This window comes from Ceratotherium simum, chromosome 21 (genome assembly GCF_057802395.1).
Source record: "Ceratotherium simum simum isolate JZ-2026a chromosome 21, ASM5780239v1, whole genome shotgun sequence".
Lineage (NCBI taxonomy): Eukaryota > Metazoa > Chordata > Mammalia > Perissodactyla > Rhinocerotidae > Ceratotherium > Ceratotherium simum.
The window spans coordinates 23465113-23489583 of record NC_141920.1 but is presented as its reverse complement, the minus strand read 5'-3'; the positions used below and the strand labels follow the sequence as shown (position 1 = coordinate 23489583).

Below are 24471 nucleotides of genomic sequence, written 5' to 3'. Positions count from 1 at the left end.
ATAGTGGTTTTTATTTCCATAGAACCGGTAGTAATGTCCTCACTTTTATTTCTGATTTTAGTAATTTGAGTCTTCTCTCTTTTTCCCTTAGTCTCTCTAGCTAAAGGTTTGTCGATTTTGTTGACCTTTTCGAAGAAACAACTTTTGGTTTCATTGATTTTTCTTTTTTCTTTTTTTTTTTTGTGAGGAAGATCAGCCCTGAGCTAACATCCGTGCTAATCCTCCTCTTTTTGCTGAGGAAGACCGGTTCTGAGCTAACATCTATTGCCAATCCTCCTCCTTTTTTTTCCCCAAAGCCCCAGTAGATAGTTGTATGTCATAGTTGCACAGCCTTCTAGTTGCTGTATGTGGGACGCGGCCTCAGCATGGCCGGAGAAGCGGTGCGTCGGTGTGCGCTCGGGATCCGAACCCGGGCCGCCGGTAGCGGAGCACGTGCACTTAACCACCAGGCCACGGGGCCGGCCCTCATTGATTTTTCTCTATTGTTTTTCTATTCTCTATTTTGTTTCTCTCTGCTCTAATCTTTATTATTTCCTTTTGCTAACTTTGGGTTTAGCTTGTTCTTCTTTTTCTAGTTCCTTAAGTTGTAAAGTTAGGTTACTGATTTGAGGTCCTTCTTGGGTTTTTTTTTTTTTTTTTTGAGGAAGATTGGCCCTGTGCTAACATCTGTTGTCAATCTTCCTCTTTTTCTTTTTTTTCCTACCCAAAGCCCCAGTACATAGTTGTATATCATAGTTGTAGAGTTGTAGCTCTTCTATGTGGGACACCGCCTCAGCATGGCCTGATTAGCAGTGAGTAAGTGTGCACCCAGGATCCAAACTGGTGAACCCTGGGCGGCCAAGCAGAACACGCGAACCTAACTGCTATGCCACCAGGCCAGCCCCTCCTTCTTGTTTTTTAGTGTAAGCATTTATAGCTATAAATTACCCCCTTAGCACCACTTTTGCTGTGTCCCATAAGTTCGGTATATTGTGTTTTCATTTTCATTCATCTCTAAGTATTTTCTAATTTCCCTTGTGATTTCTTCTTTGATACATTGGTTGTTTAAAAGTACATTGTTTAGGAGGCTGGCCCCATGGCATAGTGGTTAAGTTCAGCGCACTCTGCCTCAGTGGCCCAGGTTTGTGGGTTCAGATCCCAGGCACAGACCTGTACCACTCGTCAGCCATGCTGTGGCAGTGACCCACATACAAAATAGAGGAAGATTGGCACAGATGTTAGCTCAGGGCAGATTTTCCTCAGCAAAAAAAAAAAGTATGTTGTTTATTTTCCACAATTTTGTGAATTTTCCAGTTTTCTTTTTGTTATTGATTTCTAACTTCATCCCATTGTGGTCAGAGAAGATATCTATCTTTTAAAAAATCTACTGAGTCTTAATTTGTGGCCTAACATGTGATGTGTCCTTGAAAATGTCCCATGTACACTTGAGAAGAATGTGTATTCCAATTGTTGGGGTGAGTGTTCTGTATGGGTCTCTTAGATCTAGTTGGTTTATTGTGTTGCTTAAGTCCTCTGTTTCCTTACTTGTCTTCCGTCTAGTTGTTCTATCCATTATTGTGAGTAGGGTATTGAAGTCTCCAACTATTATTATAGAACTGTCTATTTCTCCCTTCAGTTCTGTCAGTTTTTGCTTCATATATTTTGATGATCTGTCATTAGATATGTAAACGTTTATAATTATTCTATCTTCTTGCTGTATTGAATGCACCTTTGATTCTTAAGAACACCAATGACAGAAATTTTTTCATGGTTTCAAAATTTGTTTTTTTTGTTTTTTCATATTTAGGTGTTTAATCCATCTGCAGTTTATATTTGTGCATTCTAGGATCTCATTTTATTTTTTTCATATGGAAAGCCAGTTGTCACAACACTAGTTATTGAAGTGTCTCTACTTTCCTCACTGATTAGTAATACTAGTCAGTCGTAACCTCTGCCAAATTTCCATGTACTCAAGGGCGTGTTTCTGAGCTCCATTCTGTTCTGCTCCTCTTTTGCCTATTTCTGTGCTAATAGAACTTTTAATTACCATAGCTGTGTAACATGCCTTGGTATCTAGTAGAGTGAATCCCCCTTCCCTATTCTTTTTGTCCAAAAAGGAAAACTCCACTTAGCTCTTTATTCTTCCAGTACTAATTTTAGAATTAGTATATCAAGTTGCTCAGAAAAATTTTGCTGGGACGTTGACTGGAAATAGAGTTTATAGATTACTTTGGGAAGAATTGATACCTCTGAAATATTGAGTTCTCTTACCTATGAATAAAGTTTCTCTCGTCTCTCTTCATTTATTCAGATCTCCTTTTATATCTTTCTTTTCAAGTTTGATTAATTTCTCTATGAAGGTCTTAAATATTTTTATTAGATTTATTCCTTGATACTTTCCAATTTTTGTTTTGATGGTAAAATGAATCATTTTTCAGTATTTGTGTATTCTAATTAGTTATTGCCAGTAGATAGAACTGATGCTTGATCCTTGTACATTGATCTTGTGTCCAGCAATCTTGTATAATTCTCAGGTCTCTTAGATTTGCATCATAAATGATCATATTGTTGGCTAGAATTGCAATTTTGTCTCTCTTTTTCTAATCTCACTGTGTCTTCTGCATAACTTGTCTGTGGGAGCTTCAGGACATTGTGGAATAGTAGGAAGAAAGCAGCATCTCTCCCCTGCTCCTGACCTTCATTTAGTCAGCCAGTGGTTACTGAGTACCTACCATATGCCAGGCACTGTTCTAGTTTCTAGGGATATAGCAGTGAACAAAACAACATCCCTGCCCTCATGGAGCTTACATTCTCATGGAGAGAGACAGAAAATAACCAAATAAACAAGTAAACATAATATGTAGGATGGTTAGATATGCAACCAAGAAAATAAAGCATAGGAAGAGCAGGATAGTGAGTGCTGCATGTTGTGGGGTGGGAGACAGTGTCACGGTCCCACATAGGGAATCAGAAAAGGCCTCTCTGAGAAGGTGACCTTGGAGCAGAAACCTGAAGGAAGGGAATGAGAGAGGTCTTAGAGATCAGGAGATCAGAGGTGACCGTAGGGGCAGAGAACTCCTGTGATGGGCAAATGCTTCTAGGCTTAGGGAAGGTGGCTGGTGTGGCTGCAGCAGTGAGCAGGAGGAGAGAGGGGGGAGATGAAGTCAGAGTGGCGGCACCCCAAATCACAGAGGGCCTCAGAGGTGCTTTTAAAGCCTTGACTTTCACTCCCAGAGGAGAACTCGTTGCAGAGTTTTGAGTGCTGCAACTTGACATTCTTTTTTAAGGGATTAATCTGAATTCTTTACTCAAAAGAGAGTTGGGGGAGAGACAGAAGTGGAAGTTGTGAGATGAGGTAGGAGGATGTAACCATCATCTGGGTAAGAGAAGATGGTGGTGGCCATGGAGCCTTTAAGGGAGGGGGTCACCTTCTGGATATATTGGGAAGGTAGAGCAGGATTTCTTGATGGGCTGGATATGGAATAAGAGTGAAAGGAGTCAAAAATGGTTTGGAGTCTGAGTGATGAAAAGGCTGGAGTTGCCACTGAGATAGAGAAGACTAGTGTAGACATCAAGAGAACAGTCAGGAGTTCAGTTTTAAACTTGATAAATTTGATACACATTATTAGGTGTCAGAGTGGAGAAGTCAAGCAGGCAGTTGGAATGAATGAATCTGGGCAGAGGTCTAGGTTGAAGATTATATTTGGGAGTCATCAGAGTACAGATTAAGGCCAAAAATGAGATGAGAATGCCTAAGGAGTAGAGGAGAGCCTCGATGCAAGCACTGAGGCCCAAGACACTAGTACTTCATGGTGGGAAGGGAGGAGCAACCAGTGAGATGGGAAAAAAGGCAGTTGGAGGCCAACTGAATAAGGTTTTCAAGAAGAGAGAATCAGTGATGTCAGATGCCGCGGATGGGCACAGCAGGGCAGATCTAGAAATGCCAGGTCACTAAAGACCTTGAAGAGCTGGTCTGTTTTGGTGGAATGGTGATGGTAGGGGGCAGGGGGAGGGGCAGCCTGATTGGAGAAGGATTAACAGAAAATAGAGTAATTGGAGATGCCAAGTATAGTCAACTCTATTGATAATTTTTTTTTTTTTTAATGGGGTCAAGGGAGGAGAGGGTTGGGTTTTTTTGTTCTTTATCTTGTTAAATGGAGTGCTGTAAGCATGTTTATATGTTGTTGAGAAGGACCTTGTAGGGAAGAGGGAATTCATGATATGGGAGAGAAAGGAGACAGCTGCTGGGATGATATTCTTACGCAGCTGAGAAGGAACTGAACTAGTGCGCAAGTGGAGAACAGATAGTGATGAAAGGGAGCAGAGTGAGAAAGTGGGAGGCAGCTCGGGAGGTTTGAGGAGAGATCTGGAATGGTCGTCTAGAAGTGCAGGGGCCGCTGAGATGAGGTGGTAGAGGGAGAACTAGAATGGGGCCAGGGGTGTGTTAATCCAAAGATTAGCTTGTTCTTCATTTCGTTTTCAACTTAATTGTGTTGTGTTTAGGGAATGTATCTATATCATACCACTTGCTATAAGATGGTGAGTTTGTCTGTTTCTCCTTATAATGCTGTCAAATTTTGCTTTAAATTATTTTGGAGATATCTTAGGTGTATCAAGTTTAGAGTTGTAACATTCCTGGCAAATGTTTCCTGATCCACTCTCTCTGTTTTTCTGGATTTATATTTGTGTTTTGCCTTAAAGTCTTATTTGATGTGTTAGGAGTATTGCTGTTCCAGCTTTCCTTTGGTTAGTGTTTGGTATAAAATACCTCTTTTCCATCCTTTCACTTTCAGTCTTTCACTGTCCTTATAATCAGATATACCTGGCTGTTGTGTTCTGTCCAGTCTGGTGATTTTTATTTCAGAAGTAGACAGTGTACTCCCTTTATAGTAGGATATCTATATTTTATTCCTACCTTGTTACTTTGTGGTATTTGTTCTACTTTTTTGGGGTTTCTTTTTTTCTTCTCTCTTTTCTTGCCTTCTTTTGGATTAACACACCCCTTTCCCCATTCCCTTTACTAGTTTTGAGGCTGTATTAATTGGAATTACATTTTCCTACAAATAATGTTTGGGAAAAAAAAATGGTTTGAACAAGACTGTTTATTTCTCTCAAGTTCATGACTAAGATAGTAATGCTAGAGCCCCAGGCTTCTTTTTTGCTTGAGGTTTGATGTCATGATTGGCTTCCATTCACAAGATCTTCTCATCATTCAGAGTGGCTGCCGGATTCCAGAATCCCAAGTGCATTTCAGCCAGCAAAGAAACCAATAGCAAAAAAGAGCGAGCCATCCCCATATACCACTTCTATCTCTACCTGCTTTTTTTTTTGGTGAGGAAGACTGGCCCTGGGCTAACATCTGTGCCCATCTTCCTCCACTTTTTTTTTTTTTTTTTTTTTTTTAATATGGGTCACCACTACAGCATGGCTTGCCGAGCGGTGTGTCGGTGTGTGCCCGGGATCCGAACCAGCGAACCCCGGGCCGCCGCAGTGGAGCGCGCTCACCTAACCACTTACACCACCGGGCCGGCCCCCTCTTCCTCTGTTTTGTATGTGGGACACCGCCACAGCATGGCTTGATGAGCAATGTGCAGGTCTGTGCCCGGGATCCAAGCCCACAAGCCCTGCGCCGCCAAAGCAGGGTGTGCGAACTTAACCACTATGCCATCGGGCTGGCCCCTACTTATACCCCTTGTCCAGACTGCTCATAGCTTGTTGCAAGGGTAGCCTAGGAAATGGTCGAGTCCAGGCTGCTATGTGCCCAGTTAAAAATCAAAGGTCCCCACAGATCACTTGTTTTCAGAAGCCTGTGCTGTGCTTAGCAGTGTGTGCACATTATAGAGATGTGACATAATACTAACAACAGAAGTCCTTATTCTAATCTTGATTCTACTGTAACTTGTTATATGACTCTAATATTTTACATACCACGCCTCATATTTTCCAAAGTATTTGACAATACTTTGTCCTGGAAAATTCACACTATCTGTGCTTAAGAAATTTCTCTGTTTTTACTTCATCTGAATAAAGTTGCTATTTGACATGAAGAAAAAAAAAAAAATCAAAGGCTCTATTTCTGAGGGAGAAGGAGAAACAAACATTGGGAACAACTAGCCATATCTGCCACAGAAGTTATACACTGTATTTGTATTCTTTTTTTTTTAGATTTTTATTTATTTATTTTTTTCCCCCCAAATCCCCAGTAGATAGTTGTATGTCATAGCTGCACATCCCTCTAGTTGCTGTATGTGGGACGCAGCCTCAGCATGGCCGGAGAAGCAGTGTGTCAATGCGCGCCCGGGATCCGAACCCCGGCCGCCAGCAGCGGAGCGCGAGCACTCAACGGCTAAGCCACGGGGCCAGCCTGTATTTGTATTCTTTTAACCCTTAAAATTTTAACATTAAGTTGCTCAACATCTTCACCTTTCTCTCAAACAACACAAGGACTTGAAATATGATTCATCTAATTGTTTTCTTATGGTAAAACCCCACAAATAATAATAATTATATAATTTTCAATTTATTATATAATTATGATTATTTTATCAATATCTTTATTTAAATTTGTTTCTATATTTGTAGTTTTCTTTGCTCACTTTTCCTTATTATATCTCAGATCTTCCTTCTTGGATCATTTTCTTCTTTGCTGAGTACATCCTTTAGAACTTCTTTAGTGAGAACCTGAGAACTGGCATTAACTCTGTTTTTATTTATCTGAAAATCTTTATTTTACTCTCATTCTTCTTATTAACTTTTATTTTTATTGTGAAAGATACATGCAAAGAGTAGACAGAGTAAAGAAAAATAATAAAAAGAACGCTCGTGGGGGCCGGCCCGGTGGCTTGGCGGTTAAGTGCACGCGTGCTCCGCTACTGGCGGCCCAGGTTCGGATCCCGGGTGCACACCGACGCACCGCTTCTCCGGCCATGCTGAGGCCCTGTCCCACATACAGCAACTAGAAGGATGTGCAACTATGACCTACAACTATCTACTGGGGGGCTTTGGGGGAAAAAAAGGAGGAGGATTAGGCAATGGATGTTAGCTCAGAGCCGGTCTTCCTCAGCAAAAAGAGGAGGATTAGCATGGATGTTAGCTCAGGGCTGATCTTCCTCACAAAAAAAAAAAAAAGAACACTCGTGAACCCACCACCTAGTTTACAAAATAGAATGTTACCAACATCTTTGAGGTCCAGTGATATATCACCTTTCTCCCATAGCAGTCAGCACTGTCCTGAATTTTCTATTAATTATACCCCTGCTTTTCTTTATACTTACACCACATATATGTATGACCCTAAGAAATATATTGTTTAGTTTTGCCTGTTTTTGAAATTTGTATTAATAGAAGCACAGTGTGTGTATTTTTCTGAGGCTTGCCTTTTTTATTCAACCTTGTTTTTGAGATTCATCCGTGTTAATGCCTGTACTTGTTCATTCTTTTCATTGGTATGTAACATTCCACTGTAGGAATATCCTGCTGCTTATCCATTCCACTGATGAGCATTTGAATTGTTTCTAGTTTTTAGTTATGAACAATTTTTTATAACAGTGTTGAGATATAATTTACATACCATAAAATTCACCTCTTTATACAGTTCAGTGGTTTTGGTATATTCACAGAGTTGTGCAGCCATCACTGCCATCTATTTTAGAACATTTTCATCATCCCAAAAAGAAACCTTGTATCTGTTTAGCCATCAGTCCCCACTCCTCTTGCCCCTCCCCCAGCCCTAGGCAAATGCTAATCTGTTTTATTCTCTATAGATTTGCCTGTTCTGGACATTTCATATAAATGGAGTCATACAATATGTGGTCTTTTGTGTCTGGCTTCTTTCACTTTGCATAATGTTTTTGAGACTTATCCATGTTGTAGCATGTGTCAGTACTTCCTCTTTATTGCTGAGTAATATTCCATTGTGTGGATGTATCACATTTTGCTTATCCATTCAAAAGTTTCCACTTTTTGGCTATTAGGTACTCTTTGAAACACAAGTTTAATTTTAGTGAAGTCTAGTTGGTTTTTTCTTTTGTCACTTGTGATTTTGGTGTCAAGTCTAAGAAACTATTGACTAATCCAGAATCATGAAAATTTACTGCTGTTTACTTCTAAGAGTTTTATAATTTTAGCTGTTACATTTAAGTCTGTGATTTATTTTGAGTTAATTTTTGTATATGGTGCGAGGTATGAGTCCACCTTCATTCTTTTACATGCGCATATCCAGTTGTCCCAGCATCATTTGTTAAAGAGATGACGGTTCTTTCCCCACTGAGTGGTCTTGGTACCCTTTGTAATAAGTTTTCAAATTGGGAAGTGTGAGTCCTCCGACTTTTTTCTTCAAATAAAAATGGAAATAAAAGCAGTTTATGGCCAGTTCTCAGGTTCTCACTAAAGGGAATTCTAAAATATGTACTTCGTTCTTGCATTTCCATATGAATTTTAGGATCAGCTTGTCAATTTCTACAGAAAAGGCAGCTGCGATTTTATTTTGATAGAGATTATGTTAATCTGTAATTCAATTTGAGGAGTATTGCCATCTTACTATTAAGTCTTCCAATCCTTGAACATGGGATACCTTTCCATTTATTTAGGTTTTTAAAAATTTCTTTCCATAATGTTTTATAGTTTTCAGTGGACAGGTCTTACATTTCTTTTGTTAAATTTATTCCTAAGTATTTTATTCTTTTTGATAATATTGTAAATGGAATTGTTTTTTTAATTTCATTTTCAGATTGTTCATTGTTAGTGTATAGAAATCCAATTGATTTTTGTATATTGATCTTGTATGCTGCAACCTTGCAGAACTTATTTATTAATTCTAAGTTCTTGGGGGATTCTTTTTCGTTTTGTTTTCTGCTGAGGAAGATTCACCCTGAACTAACATCTGTCACCAGTCTTTTTTTTTTTGTTTTTTTGCTTGAGGAAGATTAGCCCTGAGCTAACATCTGTGCCATTCTTCCTCTATTTTGTATGTGGGTTGCCGCCACAGCGTGGCTGGCGAGTGGTGTAGGTCCATGCCTGGGAACCAAACCCATGAACTCCAAAGTGGAGTGCACCAAACTTAACCACTACGCCACAGGGCCGGCCCCTTTTGGGATTCTTTAGGATTTTTTATATATAAGATCATGTTATCTGAGAATAGAGATAGTTTTACTTTTTTCTTTCCAATATGGATTCCTTTTATTTTGTTTTCTACCTAATGGCCTTGGCTCCATATAATGTTGAACAGAAGTGGCAAGAGTGGGGGGCATCCTTGTTTTTGTCTCATTCCTGATCTTGGGGAGAAATTATTCAGTCTTACACCATTAAGTATGATGTAAGCTGTAGGTTATTATGACCATATTTGACCATGTCTCCTGGTGTACATAGACAAGAGTTCTCTAAGGTATATACTGGGAGTGGAAATGCTTGGGTCCTAGGGTATGCATGTGTTCAGATTTACAAGAAATGCCAAATGGTTTTCCAAAGTGATTATACCCATTTATTATTCCCTTAGCACTGTGTGAAAGTACCCAGCGTTCTATATCTTTGCTTACACTTAGTATGTAAGAGTTTTTTTCCTCACCCAATCTACAGATATAAAATGATGGTTATAATTTACATTTCATTCGTTACTAATGACATTGAGCATCTTTTCACATATTAGCCATTTATGTTTCCTCCTCTGTGACATATCTGTTCATGTTTTTTGCTCATTTTTCTACTAAGTTGTCTTTTTCTTTTTGCCTCATAGGTGATCTTTATATAGCTGGATTCTGGAACCTTTGTCAGTTATATGTGTCGTAAATATCTTCTTTCAGTTTGTGACTTGTCTTTTCATTTTTTTCATAGTATCTTTTAAATGAACAGATATTCTTAATTTTAATGTAGTTAAATTTATCAGTGTTTTCCTTTAAAGTTTTGTACTTTTTGTATCTTAAGAAATCCATTGTTCTCCCAAAGTCGAAAGACATTAAAATAATAATAAACTGTTTCCTTGTTAACAGTTTTCAAGTTTTGTCTTCCATATTTAAGTCCTTGATCCCTTGGAATTGATTTGTCTGCATGGAGTGAGATAAGTCTGTATGTTGATTTTTTTCTTGTTTGTTTGTTTGTGAGGGAGGTCAGCCCTGAGCTAACCTCTGATGCCAATCCTCCTCTTCGTGCTGAGGAAGACTGGCCCTGGGCTAACATCCGTGCCCATCTTCCTCTACTTTATATGGGACGCCACCACAGCGTGGCCTGACAAGCGGTGAAGCGGATCGCGTGCACTTAACTGCTACGCCAGCGGGCCGGCCCAGATGTTAATTTTTTCTTATTGGACAGTAATGTATTAAAATGTTCATCCTTATCTATCAGTATGCAGTACAGCTCAGACAAATATCAGGTTTCCTGTGTGTGTTGCTCTGCTTCTGAGCTTTCTGTTCTGTCCATTAGGCCCACATCATACTCTCCTCATTGTTATGCCTGTATCATGAATCCTGATCATTGGAGGGACACGTTCCCCCAACCTTGCTCTCCTTCAAGGGTGTCTCGGCTAATCTCGGCTCTTTGCTCTTCCATAGAAATTTCAGCATCAGCCTTTCAAGTTCCATGTTGAGATTTTGCTTGGAATTATATTAAATCTGTAGATCAATTTGGGGGGAAATTGACATCTTTATGAACTGAGTCTTTTCTATCCAAGAACATGATTATGTCTCTGCATTTATTTAGGTCTTCTTTAGTGTCTTTCGATTAGATTTTATATTTTCTACATAAAAGTTTTGCATGTTTTCTAAAAATATGTTAGACTAGTATTTTAATTCTGGAGGGATGTAAGTCTTGTTTTTTGTTATTGTGTTTTCTGTTTATTGATGAAATTCTCTTGACATTTATATTTATCTTATATCTAGAAACCTTTTTATATCATTAATTTTATTTGTAAATAAGGAATTGCTTTTAACATTGTACCACTGAGTATGAAGTTCACTGTAAATTTGTTGTAGATATTCTTACTCTGGTTAAGAAAATTGTTGAATTTAATGAAATTTCTTACCATGTCTATTTAGTTAATCATATAGTTTCTCTTTTTTAATCTAGTAATGTGGTAAATTTTATTACTAGGTTTTTCTCCTTTCTTGCCTTCTTTTTGGATTAATCAAGTATTTATTTCCAGTTTTCTCATGTTAGCTTATTATTCTTTTAGTAGTGACTCTAAAGATAACAAACTGCATCAGTGACTTTATAAAGACTAATCTGAGTTGCTACCTTTACCACTTCACAGATGATGCAAGGATCTTTGAACACTTTTTTCCCCTCCTGACTTGTATACTATTGCTGTGAAGTTTTTTGGTTCTATATATATTCTAACTGCCACAAGACATTATTTTTGTTATATACAATCAATATTACAATCAGTATTTACTTAGCTTTACCCACATATTTACCCTTTCTGTTACTCTTCACTCCTTTACGGTCATGCGCCACATAATGATGTTTCAGTCAACAACAGACCACATATACAATGGTGGTCCCGTAAGATTAGTACACTGTAGTTTAGATGTGTAGTAGGCTACACCATCTAGGCTTATGCAGATACTGTAGGGGAGGAAGAAATTTTCCTCTACCTTTCTGGGTTCTTCTGAAGAATTAAATTGACATGAGACAGATTAACAGGAGAAAAACAAAAGTTTAATAACATGTATACATGGGAGAAACCCACGAAAACTAAGTAACTTGCCAAAATGGCCGAAGCCCGCACCTTAAATACCATCCTCAGCTAAAGACAAAAGAAAATGTTGGGGGTGGGGAGAGTTGGGGACTTCAAAGGGAAAGAAGGCAATTCACACATTTTGGAAAACAAGTGTTTGGCCACATAGAAAAACACAGAGGGGAGCCCAACAAACAGGCTTTTCTAGGTTCCTCCCTGCCTGCCACCTAGTTCATGTTATGCTACGGTGATAGTGCACTTCCTGAAACAGGTTTTTTATCTGAATTCTTGTAGGCAGTTAAGGGGGAGGTAACAAGAGAAACTTACTTTTTTTTTTTTTTTTAATTTTATTTATTTTTTTCCCCCAAAGCCCCAGTAGGTAGTTGTATGTCATAGATGCACATCCTTCTAGTTGCTGTACGTGGGACACGATCTCAGCATGGCCGGAGAAGCAGTGCGTCGGTGCGTGCCCAGGATCCGAACCCGGGCCGCCAGCAGGGGAGCGCGAGCACTTAACCACTAAGCCGCGGGGCCGGCCCAGTCACAGTTATTTTAAAGCCCTTGTCCAGTAACTCTAGTATCTGTATCCTCTGTAGGTCTTTTTCTTCTTTCTATTTTTTCTCTTTTGGTGTGCAGTCATTTGGTTGTATCTTTTGGTATGCTTGGTGATTCAGTGCCAGAAACTATGAAAACTACAGATAACTTGGGACTCAGGATGATTTTCTGTTCTTCAAGAAAGGATTTACTTTGGCTTCTTGCAGGCAATGAGAGTAGAGCTAGACCAGCTTAATCCAATGTGGGACTGAACTGATTCAGAGCTGAGTTTTTGTGGTGGTTAGTCTATTTCTAGTCTGCCCTTATCCTGATGTGTACCCTTCAGGGAATCCCAGTGATAGCCTGTGGTATTTACCAAGCCCCTCCTCCCTGGCAGACCCTGAGCTCCAATTTTGGTCTGTCCCACACCTAAGACTGCTGGAAGCGTTGCTCAGTTTAATGCACTTTCCTTGATACTTCAAGTCCTGTCTGCCTTGGTAGCTGTGAGTTCCAGTTTTGGTCTTACTGTCCCCATGAAACTGCCACAGGCTCTGCTCAGCCTCTTAGCCTTGTGTTGCTTATAGATGGGAGATTCCTTGGGGTAAAAGCAGTATAGAATATCAGACTCGCCTGACTATTGTTTCCCTTCTCACTGGGATATTATTAGCTTCTCAAATTCTCGTTGCTTGCTTAATTTTTTAATGCCTTGAAAGAGATTTTTGTTGTTGTTTTTGGTATTTTATTTAGGTTTTTTTTAATTTGTTCTTGGTGGGGGAGGGTTTAGTTTGTCTGATACTGAGTGGTTTTTCATGGCCAGAATCAGAAGTCATTAGAATTTTCTAATATTGAGTCAGTCTTGTATTACCAGAATAAACCCAGCTGAATTATGATATATTATCATTTTAGTACATTGTTGGACTTGATTAATATCTGATTTAATAATTTTGCCTTTGTTCACGAGAAATTGGCTGGTGCTTTTCCTTCCTCATCCTTGTCCTGTTTTAGTAGCAAGGTTATCTGGTTTCATAAAATGAGTTTGGAATGTTTCTTCTATTCGTATTCTCTTTTGTTTAAGAACAAAATGATCTTTTACTTCATTGTTGTGTAGAACTTTTTTGTGTGTGTGTGAGGAAGATTAGCCATGAGCTAACATCCATTGCCAATCCTCCTCTTTTTGCTGAGGAAGACTGGCCCTGGGCTAATATCCGTGCCCATCTTCCTCCACTTTATATGTGGGACCACCGCCTCAGCATGGCTTGATAAGTGGTGTGTCGGTCTGCGCCCAGGATCCGAACCTGCGAAGCCTAGGCCACTGAAGCGGAGCCCTTGAACTTTAACCACTACACCACCAGGCCAGCCCCTAGAACTCTCTTTTTTAAAATATCTTTTCCAGTATGGTTATGTTATATGGTCCTTTTCCATTCTTAATCTTTTTTATTTGTACCTGTCTCATTTTTTCTTGACCAGTCTGGCAGGGTTTGTTAATTTTATTAATCCTCTGTTATATGTTGGTTTATTATTTTGTTAATTTCTCCTCTCTTTGGGTTAATTGTACTATTCCTTCATTCATGTCTTAAATTGGATCATTAGCTCATTTGTTTTTCAGCCTGTCCTTTTTTTTTTTTTTGGTGAGGAAGATCAGCCCTGAGCTAACATCCATGCCAATCCTCCTCTTTTTTGCTGAGGAAGACTGGCCCTGAGCTAACATCTGTGCCTGTCTTCCTCCACTTTATATGGGACGCCACCACAGCATGGCCTGACAAGCGGTGCATTGGTGCGCGCCTGGGTTCCGAACCCGGGCCACCAGCAGCGGAGCACGCATACTTAACCACTATGCCACGGGGCCGGCCCCCAGCCTGTCCTTTTTAAAAATATAAGTTTTGAAGCCTATGGATTTCCTTTTAAGTGCTACTTCAGCCATATCTAACAAGTTAGGGTGTGTAATATTTCCAACATCCAATAGGATTTCTTTGACCAGTGGGTTATTTAGAAATGTATGTTTTTATGTTTTAGAAGTATTTGTTTTTAAACATATGAGTTTATTAGTTTTGTTTTCATTACTAGTTTTTAACCTAATTATATTAATGTCAAAAAACATGATTTGTATGATGCCCATTTCTTTAAAATTTGTTGATAATACTTTATGTCCTAGAATGTGTCAGTGTTAATGAATGTTCCATATGTGTGTGAGAAGAAAGTATATTTTATGAGTGGGTATAGGGTTCTATATTATGTCTTTTAGATCAAGTTTGTTAAGTAAGTTAATCAGATATTCTCTGATGTTGGTGGTTTTTTTGGTCTGCTTTATCTGTTTGCTACTCAGAGAGGTTCTGTTAAGGTCTTCTGCTCTGATGATGGATTTGTCAGCTTCGCCCTACATCTGTCACTTTTTGCATTTACACAATTGAAACTGTTATTACATGCCTATGAGTTAAGAATCATTTTAATTTTCCTGGTGAACTGAACCTTTTATCAATATTTAGTCACCCCTTTTTCTCTCTACTTTTTGGCCTAGAGTCCATTCTTACATTAGTATAACTATACCAGCATTTTTTTTTTAGTATTTACCTAGTATACCTTTTTCCATTTTCTTATTCCTAAGCTTTCTGTGTTCTTAGGTTTTAGGTTGTATCTCTTGTCGACAGCATATATCATATATCTAGATGTTGGTTTTGTATCCAGCCTGAAATTGGTATATTTTAATTGGAAATTTAGTTCATTTGTAAAGATTGTAATTACTGGTATATTTGGATTAATTTCTACCATTTTATTTTGCACTTTGTCTCTTTTCTGCCTTTTTCTAAATCATTTTTTAATTGTGGCAAAATATATATAACAAAATTTCCCATTTTAACCACTTTTAAGCATACAGTTCAGTGGCATTAATTAAATTAACAGTGTTCTGCAACCATCACTACTATGTAATTCCAAAACTCATTACCCCAAACAGAATCTGTGTACCTATTCAACAATAACTCCTCATTCCCACCCCCTGCCCCCTGGTAACTTCTAATGTACTTTTCTGTCTCTATGAATTTGCCTATTCGAGATATTTCATGTAAGTGGAATCATACCATATTTGTCCTTTTGTGTCTGGCTTATTTCACTTAGCATAATGTTTTCAGGGCTCATCTATGTTATAGCATATATCAGAACTTCATTCCTTTTTATGGCTGAGTAATAGTCCAGTGTGTGTATATACTACATCTTGTTTATCCATTCATCTGTTGATGGGCACTTGGGTTGTTTCCACCTTTGACCATTGTAAATAATACTGCTTTGAATACTGGCATAAAAGTATCTGTTTAAGTCCCTGTTTTCAATTCTTTTGGGTATATACCTAGGCGTGGAATTGCTGGGTCATATGGTAATTCTATGTTTAACTTTTTGAGGAGCCACCAAACTGTTTTCCACAGCAGCTGCACTGTGTTATGTTCCCACCAGCAATGCTCAAGGGTTCTAGTTTCCCCACATCTTTGCCAACACTTGTTTTCTGGGGGTTTTTTGGTTGTTTTGTTTTTATCCTAATGGGTGTGGAGTGGTCTCTTGTGGTTTTGATTTGCAGTTCCCTAATAACTAATGATGTTGAGTATGCGTACTGACCATTATCTTTGGAGAAATGTCTGTTCAAGTCCTTCCCCATTTTTTAATTGGATTGTCTGTCTTTTTGTTGTTGAGTTGTAGGAGTTCTTTATATAGTCTGGATATTAAACCTTTATTAGATATATGATTTGCAAATAATTTTCCCATTCTGTGGGTTGTCTTTACACTTTCTTCATAGTATCCTTTGATATATAAAAGTTTTCTGTTTTAGTGAAGTCAGATTTATTATTTTTTTCTTTTGTTGTCTGTGCTTTTGGTGTCTTATTTAAGAAACTACTGCCAAATCCAAGGTCAAGAAGGTTTTCCCCTGTGTTTTATCCTAAGAGTTTTATAGTTGTAGCTCTTATGTTAAGTTTTTGATCCATTCAGAGTTAACTATTTTATATGGTGTAAGGTGAGGGTCAACTTCATTCTCTTGCATGTGGATATCTAGTTTTCCCAGCACCATTCATTGAAGAGACTGTACTTTCCCCATTCACACTGACTCTTGCCGGATAGTTCCTCTGGGTGTGGAATTCTAAGTTAATACTTTTCTCTCAGTACTATATTCAGTCTCCATCCATTGTTGTAGTTGAGAAGTTTGCTGTTTAATTCATTCCTTTGGCAGTAACTTTCCTTTTCCTTTGGCTGCTTTTTAAGAGCTTCTCTGTCTTTGGTTTTACTGTAAATAAGTGTTGATTTGCTTGGGATCCATTTGGCTTCCTGACTCTGAGGACTGGTGTCAGCCATTTCTGGAAAATTCCTAATCATGATCTCTGAATATTTCTTTCTTCCATTCTTTCTGTTTTCTTCTTTTAGAACTCTGATTGATGTATATTGAGTCTCCCTCTCTGTTCCATGTCTCAGTTGCTTTCTTTTTCATAGTCTTTTCTTTTTAATACATTTAGTTGCTTCTTTTATTTTTTAAAAAACGAGGTATCCACATGCAATCTGATGATTAGGAATTCTCAGGAGAAACTTTTCCTTTTATTCCCATTCTACCTTAGACCAAGCCAAGCACGCTACCCACTACCTACTTGGGGGGTGTTCATTTCATTTCCAGCAGCTTAGCTATTCATTTTAAAAGATAGCTTGTTTTGTTAATCAAGAAGTTTGTGTTCTGCACCAGGAGCTTTTCACTCCTGTTCTCCTTGTGCTTTATTCTTTGTACTGCTTCTAGTGTGGCCCTTGTCTCTGGGATGGCCTGAATGTTCTCTTGAACTAGTTCCAGAGCTCGTGTTTTATCTCCTTCCATTGGCTTCCATCTCTTTTCGCAGCACCTCTGTCTCTGCTTTGAACTACTATTTTACATGTGCATGACTAAACGTCACACTTTTCCATCTGTTCTCTGGCAACAGCTTTTCTGGTGAATGTTCATCTGCCATTTGCTGTTCCTATAATGTCTGTTTAGCTCCTGTGTTACTTCCTTTTTAATTACTAATTTCTTAATGAAGTGAAATTCTTCCTTGCTGAGCTCTTGTAAGTAGATCCTTGTGGGACAGGGGCCAGGACTGTGTCCCAGGCTCGCAGGAATTCCTAAGGGATGAGTGCAGGCATGCCTTCTTCAGCCTTGTGTTCCCCTACTTTGGAGAGCTCAAAACTGCCACCTCTATCTGAGACCTTCGACCCCAAGAATCCTCCTTGTGTGGCCTTCACTGCACCTAGCAGACTTGCTCATACGCTGTGCTCTGGAGTTCTGCCAGAGACGATTTCCATTTCTTGTCTACTCTGTTTTGCTTTTCAGTGATTTCTAAGAGGTTTGGAGGTAGTACTGTCTTTATGCCACCACTTTAAAGCTGGAAGTCACGCTAAAAGATCAACCTGGGCTAAACACTTCATGGTTCACTCTTCTGTTGGATTCTATGTACTTATATTTTATTTAAGACTTTTACATTTATGTTCATAATGAAAGTGGTTTATTCTTGGCATGTCCTATCTGCTCTGAGGTCTCCTGAAATTAGTTGTGTCATTTCCTATGTTTATTTACTCTCTGGAACAGTTTGAATATTCTAAGACAGGGATTTTTTAAAACAGTTATTGGTCTAATCAGATTTTCTTTTTCTTTTTGAGTCTATAATAGTGATTTATGTTTTCCTGAAAATTTTTTCCATTTAAATTCAGTTTTCAAATTTATTGCCATAAAATGCCCTTAAGAACTAAAGGATCGGGGAGGGAGGCCGGCCCTGTGGCATAGTGGTTAAGTGCGTGCGCTCTGCTGCTGGCGGCCCGGGTTCAGATCCCGGGCGTGCCCCAACACACTGCTTGTCAGGCCACGCTGTGGCGGCGTCCCACGTAAAGTGGAAGAAGATGGGCACAGACGTTAGCTCAGGGCCGGTCTTCCTCAGCAAAAAGAGGACGATTGGCAGATGTTAGCTCAGGGCTGATCTTCCTCACACAAAAATAAAAAAATAAAAATAAATTAAAAAAAAAAAACAAAAACTAAAGGATGGGGTTCACTTTATATGTATTGTTTGCATTTTTCACAATGAGAGTGGATTAGTGTGTAAATAAAATGAAGACCAACTGCCATCAGCAAATAATGATTCGTTATCCTAAGGTGGGGTGGGGAGATGAGAGCCACGACCCTGATCCTGCCTTCCACCCCAACAGACACTGCTCTGCTCACTCAGTCTTTTTCCACCTTCTCTTCTCAGTCTTAGGAAAAGTCCTCAGTGCTGTGGGCAGTGCCCAGCTACTGATGTCCCAGAAATTCCAGCAGTTCCGGGGCCTCTGTGAGCAAAACTTGGTGAGTGTGATTTTTCTTCCTACACAGTGGGGCTTCCAGCCTTTGGCTGCCTGCCAGATCCCCCATCTGGATTAGCCCCTCTAAGCCTCTGTGACCTCCCCCGTAACATGGAGAAGGTGCTGCTTCCTCATGGCATTGAAAAGATGACGGTGACACGTGTCAGTGCTCAGCACAAGAAAAGGGCCAGGAAGGGTCCTTTCAGATCTCTAATACCTTTTGATAATTTTATTTATTTATTTTTTCCCCCAAAGCCCCAGTAGATAGTTGTATGTCATAGCTACACATCCTTCTAGTTGCTGTATGTGGGACCCGGCCTCAGCATGGCCGGAGAAGCAGTGCGTCAGTGCGCACCCGGGATCCGAACCCGGGCCGCCAGCAGCGGAGCGCACGCACCCAACCACTAAGCCACGGGGCCGGCCCTCTAATACCTTTTGAAATGGAAAAGTGAACTCTATGTAAAAACAGCCACATGCAAGTTAAAAATCAATTAGCACTGATTTATTTCTATAAAACTCTATATCTGGGGCCAGCCCCGGGGGGCATAGCGGATAAGTTTGCACACCCCACTTCGGCGGCCCGGGGTCCGCTGGTTCAGATCCTGGGCGAGAACCTACGCAGCACTCACCAAGCCATGCTGAGGCGGTGTCCCACATAGAGCAACTAGAAGGATGTACAACTGTGACATACAACTATCTACTGGGACTTTGGGGAGAAAAAGAGGAAAAAGGAGGAGGATTGGCAACAGATGTTAGTTCAGGGCCAATCTTCCTCAAAACAGAAAACAAAAAACTCTATATCTAAGAAGACAGTCAAGGTAAGAACTAAAGAAGTACCACCACGAGGCTTTGGGTTTCCTCCACTCTTACCTGTTAGGAGAACAGCTTTTCTTATGGAAGCCTCTCTCCAGCTGGTTAGGGGCAGTGTATTCCGAGGGGTAGATGACAATGGCGAGTGTTTGTCTCCAGGACCTGTAGGGGTTTTTGGGTTGGCTGGGGCAGTCATGATGAGAAATGTATTGTCAGAGAACATAATGGTGGGAGGGAAACCACCTGGATTCTGTAATCATACCCACGTTGGAGTGATCCTGGCTTCTCCCCGCCTCACTGTGAGATCATCGCCAGGAACTTCTGTTTCCTCCCTGTAAAATGAGAACAGTTGTCTGCCTGGCATATGTTAGGGACATGTGAGCCTTCCTCACTGTAGCCCTACAGTGGTGGCAGAGGCCTCAGTCCCCATTTTGTGCAGGGCCTGCTCTCATGATGGAACTGTCTCCTTCTCCCAAAGATGTCCACCATCAGGGCTGGTAGTGACCAGCAACTGGCTTCGTTCACTCATACAGATACTGACCCTGGGAACAGGGGAGCAAGACTAGGCCTCAAGAGACCCCAACCGTGGGGCCAGCCCGGTGGCGGAAGCGGTCAAATGCGTGCACTCCGCTGCTGCGGCAGCCCGGGGTTCACTGGCTTGGATCCCAGGCGCACACCGACGCACCGCTTGTTAAGCCACCGCTTGTTAAGGCGGCTAAAGTGGAGGAAGATGGGCACGGGTGTTAGCCCAGGGCCAGTCTTCCTCAGCAAAAAGAGGAGGATTGGCAGGTGTTCGCTCAGGGCGGGTCTTCCTCACACACACACAAAAAAAAACACCCCAACCATCCTTGGGGTGGGGTGCAGGACAAGCCTCTGCCTTGCTTGTCCCACTGATCCTCATCTGCCCCACAGAACCCTGACGCCAACCCACGTCCGACAGCCCAGGACCTGGCAGGGTTCTGGGACCTGCTACAGCTGTCCATCGAGGACATCAGCATGAAGTTTGATGAACTCTACCACCTCAAGGCCAACAGCTGGCAGCTGGTGGAGACCCCCGAGAAGAGGAAGGTGAGCATGGAGCAGTGCGGAGGGGAAGTCCAGGGACAAATTCCTGGTCGGCAATAACGCTGCCCACATCGGTCAGTGCTGCTTGGCTCCCTTCTCCGTGTGTTGTCTTTGAGCTGGGGGCTCACGTCCATCAGTGCGCGGGGTCCATGCTCGGCACTTGTCCAGCATGCCGCTTGCTCTGTGTAGTTGAGGCTGCCCCCTGAAGCATGCCCTCCTGCCCTGCATGTTCAGAAAATGGGGCTCCTGGGAGACACATGCCCATAGCCTGGAGCACTAGTGTAGACATGACTGTTGGAACTTCAGAGGCAGAAAGATGGTCCTTCTCCTGGGGCCACAGTGCCAGGAGTACTGGGGTTTGGACCCAATTCTGCCTCCTGGGGCAGCCTTTTCCCTGAGGCTCAGGCTTCCTTCTGTAAAACAGTGGCACCCAATGACCCCTATGGTTATTGGTTACTAGACTGTTGCCCTTGTGAGTTCTGATCCCCTACAATAGCATGTGAAATGTGACCTGGGAGTTGAAGGCCCTGGATTTAAATCCCATCTCTGGCTGTGTGACTCAGGCTCATTCCTTTCTGAGTCTCAGGTTCCCAGTGGTTCAAAGGAGGGGTGGGAACAGGTGGTGATCTCTCTGTCCCTTCCTGCTAGAACATTCTAGAATCATAAGCTTGCTTTTGCTCCTGTGCCTTGTGCTATTCCCACTATCATCGCTTCTTGTGGCTTCCTGATTCCAAATGTGTGTTGCTTGTGCCCGATGCGGGAGGCTGGGGTGGAGACTCCAGCTGCCAGCATATAGTGGGTGGTAGTGCCACACAAAGGGTGGCACCTTTATTTTATTTTTCTTCCCTCCTCACTGTCTCACTAAAGGAAGAGAAGAAACCACCCCCTCCAGTCCCAAAGAAGCCAGCCAAATCCAAGCCGGCAGTGAGCCGCGACAAGGCCTCTGACGCTGGGGACAAGCAGCGTCAGGAGGCCCGCAAGAGACTCCTGGCGGCCAAGCGGGCGGCTTCTGTGCGGCAGAACTCAGCCACAGAGAGTGCAGACAGCATCGAGATTTATGTCCCCGAGGCCCAGACCCGGCTCTGAGACCAAGAAGCAGGAAGCAAACAATTTTAAGTCATTAAGAAAAAAACCACACAAACTAAATGCAAATGGAACAAAATTTTCTCAACCTTTAGTATGGTTATTCTGTCTAGAGACCCTGAGCCAACTTTCAAATTGATGCATACAAGGGCTCACAATTTGGCTTTTTTGGGTCCCTCTCAGCTTTAGGTTATGAAGACTTCACACAGAAAAAGTCAACAAAAACACAAAACTATAAAACTTTTTCTTCCCTCTTGCTGGCCGTGGTGGACTAGAGAGATGGACTTCGGCAACTCCTCGGCCCAGCCTCCAGACTGTGGTCTTTTTACTTGTTCTATCTAATGAGAACTTAAACTAGCTTGTTTACAAGATGACGACAGTCCAAGGGCAGCCTTGGGCACCTGCCATGTCCTTCCTTCTTTTCCCAGCTACCCCTGCTCTGACTTGGAGTTTTCATTCTTACGTTTTTCTCTTTTCCCTTCAGAGCTCACACAGGGGTCACCATCCTGGTATCGGCTTTCAGGTTCTCAGCCCTTTTCGTGGTTGAGAGCTCAGAGGACAGAGATGGACATGCATCCCCTCCCCCACCAAGTGCTCACACACAGTCACACACATGCACACACACAGATGTAGGTTCCTCTCAGCAGAAGCAGCCCTCCCACTGTGATCCGCCAGCATCAGGGTCAGGTGGGGGACTCGCCTCTCTGAGAAGATGAGGAGGGTTTAAGTCTTGGGGGAGGGTGGGGGGAATGAGATAAAAGCCACAGTTATCACACTCCAGACTCCCGCCTTTTTCTTCTCTCCAGCCCCTTCTTCCAAAATGTATGACTCAGAGTGACTTGCAGGGGGCACTTGAGAGGGACCCCATTTTCCAGGGGTTGTCTGTCCCTGGCGAACCTGTGTACAGTACCCGAGGGGCGGGCGGCTGTGTCTGTACGTATGTGTACATATGCACATAGACCTTAGAGTGTATATTTAACAAACGCCCATCTGCTCACCCATGCCCACCAGCGCCACCGCTGGCTCTCGGGGCACCTGGCAGGAGGCGGGTGTGTGAATAGCATATATTTTTACATGTACTATATCTAGGTGTGTGTACAAGTGTGTGTAAAAATATATACCTTGTGTGTAAGCAGCCCTTTTTTTTTGGTCTCCCACCTGCCCCCTGCCATGGGCCTATCTGCCCAGCCTCTGAGTTTTCTGTTCTATTTTTTTACCCCAGTCATCCTCTCTCCCCTGCCCCTCAGCCCCACTCCCAGGGTGTTATGAGCCCTGAGCTGCAATGGCCCGGGCCTGCAGGGCGGGGAGGGGGAGGGCGAGGCCCAACCCGCAGTGAGCTCAGTGCACGAGGGCTGCTCTCTACTGTGTATACAACTAGGCATTGGAGACGTCCTCGTGTCCAGCACTTGCTGCAGGGGGCCCTGGGGGGAACCGAAGGCCTGCTCTGGGGCCCCATTCCAGCTTGGCCGCCGTCTGTGACCTTGGGCAAGTCACTTGACCTCTGTGTGCCTCAACTTCCTCCTCTGTAAAACGGGGACAGTCCCTGCCCCTCCCTACCTCACAGGCATGTTGTGAGAATAAATGAGGTAACGTGTACCAAGGGCTCATGGTGTTATTACAGTGGGATGGGCCAGGCTGGGATGAGGCGAGTGGAGCAGCTGCCCCAAGAGACTGAGCCAGACGTGCCCCACCCACCCACCCCCAAATGACAGCTCTTTGGATACAGACTGACTTGAGTGCAAACTGTAATTCCAGCTCTGTCATGTGCCAGCTCTGTGATCTTGGGCAAGAAAACTAAGCTCTTGGTTCCCGCACCTGGAAAATGAGTGTGCAACATCTACCTTACCAGCTTTCTCAGAGAAATAAATGCTTAATTTATAGTTGCTACATGGGAGCCAAGATGGGCTGCCTTTGCTGACCTCTCACTTCCTCCATAGACCCTGACTTTGCACATCTCCCAGGACGGGGTACTCAGGACCCTGGCAGCTGCCTCCACCCGACAGCTATATGCACTGAATGAGCTTCCTGAGCACCTCCTGTACCAGGCCCAGTGCCTGGCAGGTCATTCACAGAACTCGCACTCTGGTGGGGGACACAGACACTGAACATGTCACAGATGAGTTCAGGTCTACAGCAGGTGGCAGAAAAGAAGATGAGTGCAGTGAGGCTGTGGGAATCCATGACAGCACCACCAAACCTGGTGTGGGCAGGAGCATTCTGGTCAAGCCCGGAAGGATAGCTTTGGGGATGGGGGTGGTGTGCAGCAGAGAGCCCAGGAAAAGTGTGTTCAAGGCAGAAGCAACAGTAGGTGCCAACACCCAGTGGTAAGAACATGAGAAAGTTTTTGGGCCAGGCTAAGCTACAGACACCTGGATTCTTCCCTCGGTCCATCTCAGCCAACATGCCAGTGACTTCCGGCCTAGGGACTGCACAGATCTGCCTCCCCAGGAGCTTTGTTCAGGCTGCCCCACCCTTCCCAGTGGGGCCCCTCGTGAGCTCATCCCAACCCTGTGGGCCAGAACTCCTGCACTGGGAGCAGCGGGCTCTCATCTGTGAATCCTATGAGTGGCAGCTGAGCGTCCAGTGACCATGGTGGCTCTGATTAACTCCTGGGGCTGGCACCTTCCTGGACCTACCCCTGCTCTGAGACCCAACTAGGGGGTGACTTGAAGAGCAAGTGAAGAGGTTTCGGGTTGCCTTGGGCAATGAGCCAGACACCCAGAGCTCAGTAAGTGCAAGAGGTGGCCAGGCTGGATTTGAGGGCCACCGTCCAGCTAGCAGTCCAGCTCTGCTGACAGGCGTTGGGGGACCAGGGTGGACCCTTACCCCTTCAAAGCTTGAGTGTTTCTGCTGCAGCAGGGGAGGGACCTTGAAGGTTAGCTCAGGGTCTCAGGGAGGGTCCGGCACTCCCTGTATAAGAGCACAGGGGGGAGGGAAGCATCTGATGTGCAGAATCTGGGCCCCCACTCCCAGTCCTACTGGTGCAGCAGTGGAGGGCCCCCCCATCCCCC

General features: G+C 42.6%; 1 protein-coding gene across 3 annotated transcripts in view; it reads left to right on the top strand.

Moving 5' to 3' along the window:
* DLGAP4 (DLG associated protein 4) overlaps positions 1-23347 on the top strand; it is a 144876-nt gene extending 121529 nt beyond the window's left edge. For 2 of the 3 annotated variants that reach the window (XM_087445314.1, XM_014787473.2), the window contains 3 exons: positions 18415-18506; positions 20225-20380; positions 21245-23347. In XM_087445314.1, coding sequence (XP_087301440.1) covers positions 18415-18506; positions 20225-20380; positions 21245-21463 — 467 coding nt within the window. In that variant the 3' untranslated portion in view covers positions 21464-23347. The remainder of the gene's footprint in view (positions 1-18414; positions 18507-20224; positions 20381-21244) is intronic. The other variant, XM_004430447.3, reaches the window with a different exon arrangement.
* The last annotated feature ends 1124 nt before the right edge of the window (positions 23348-24471 follow it).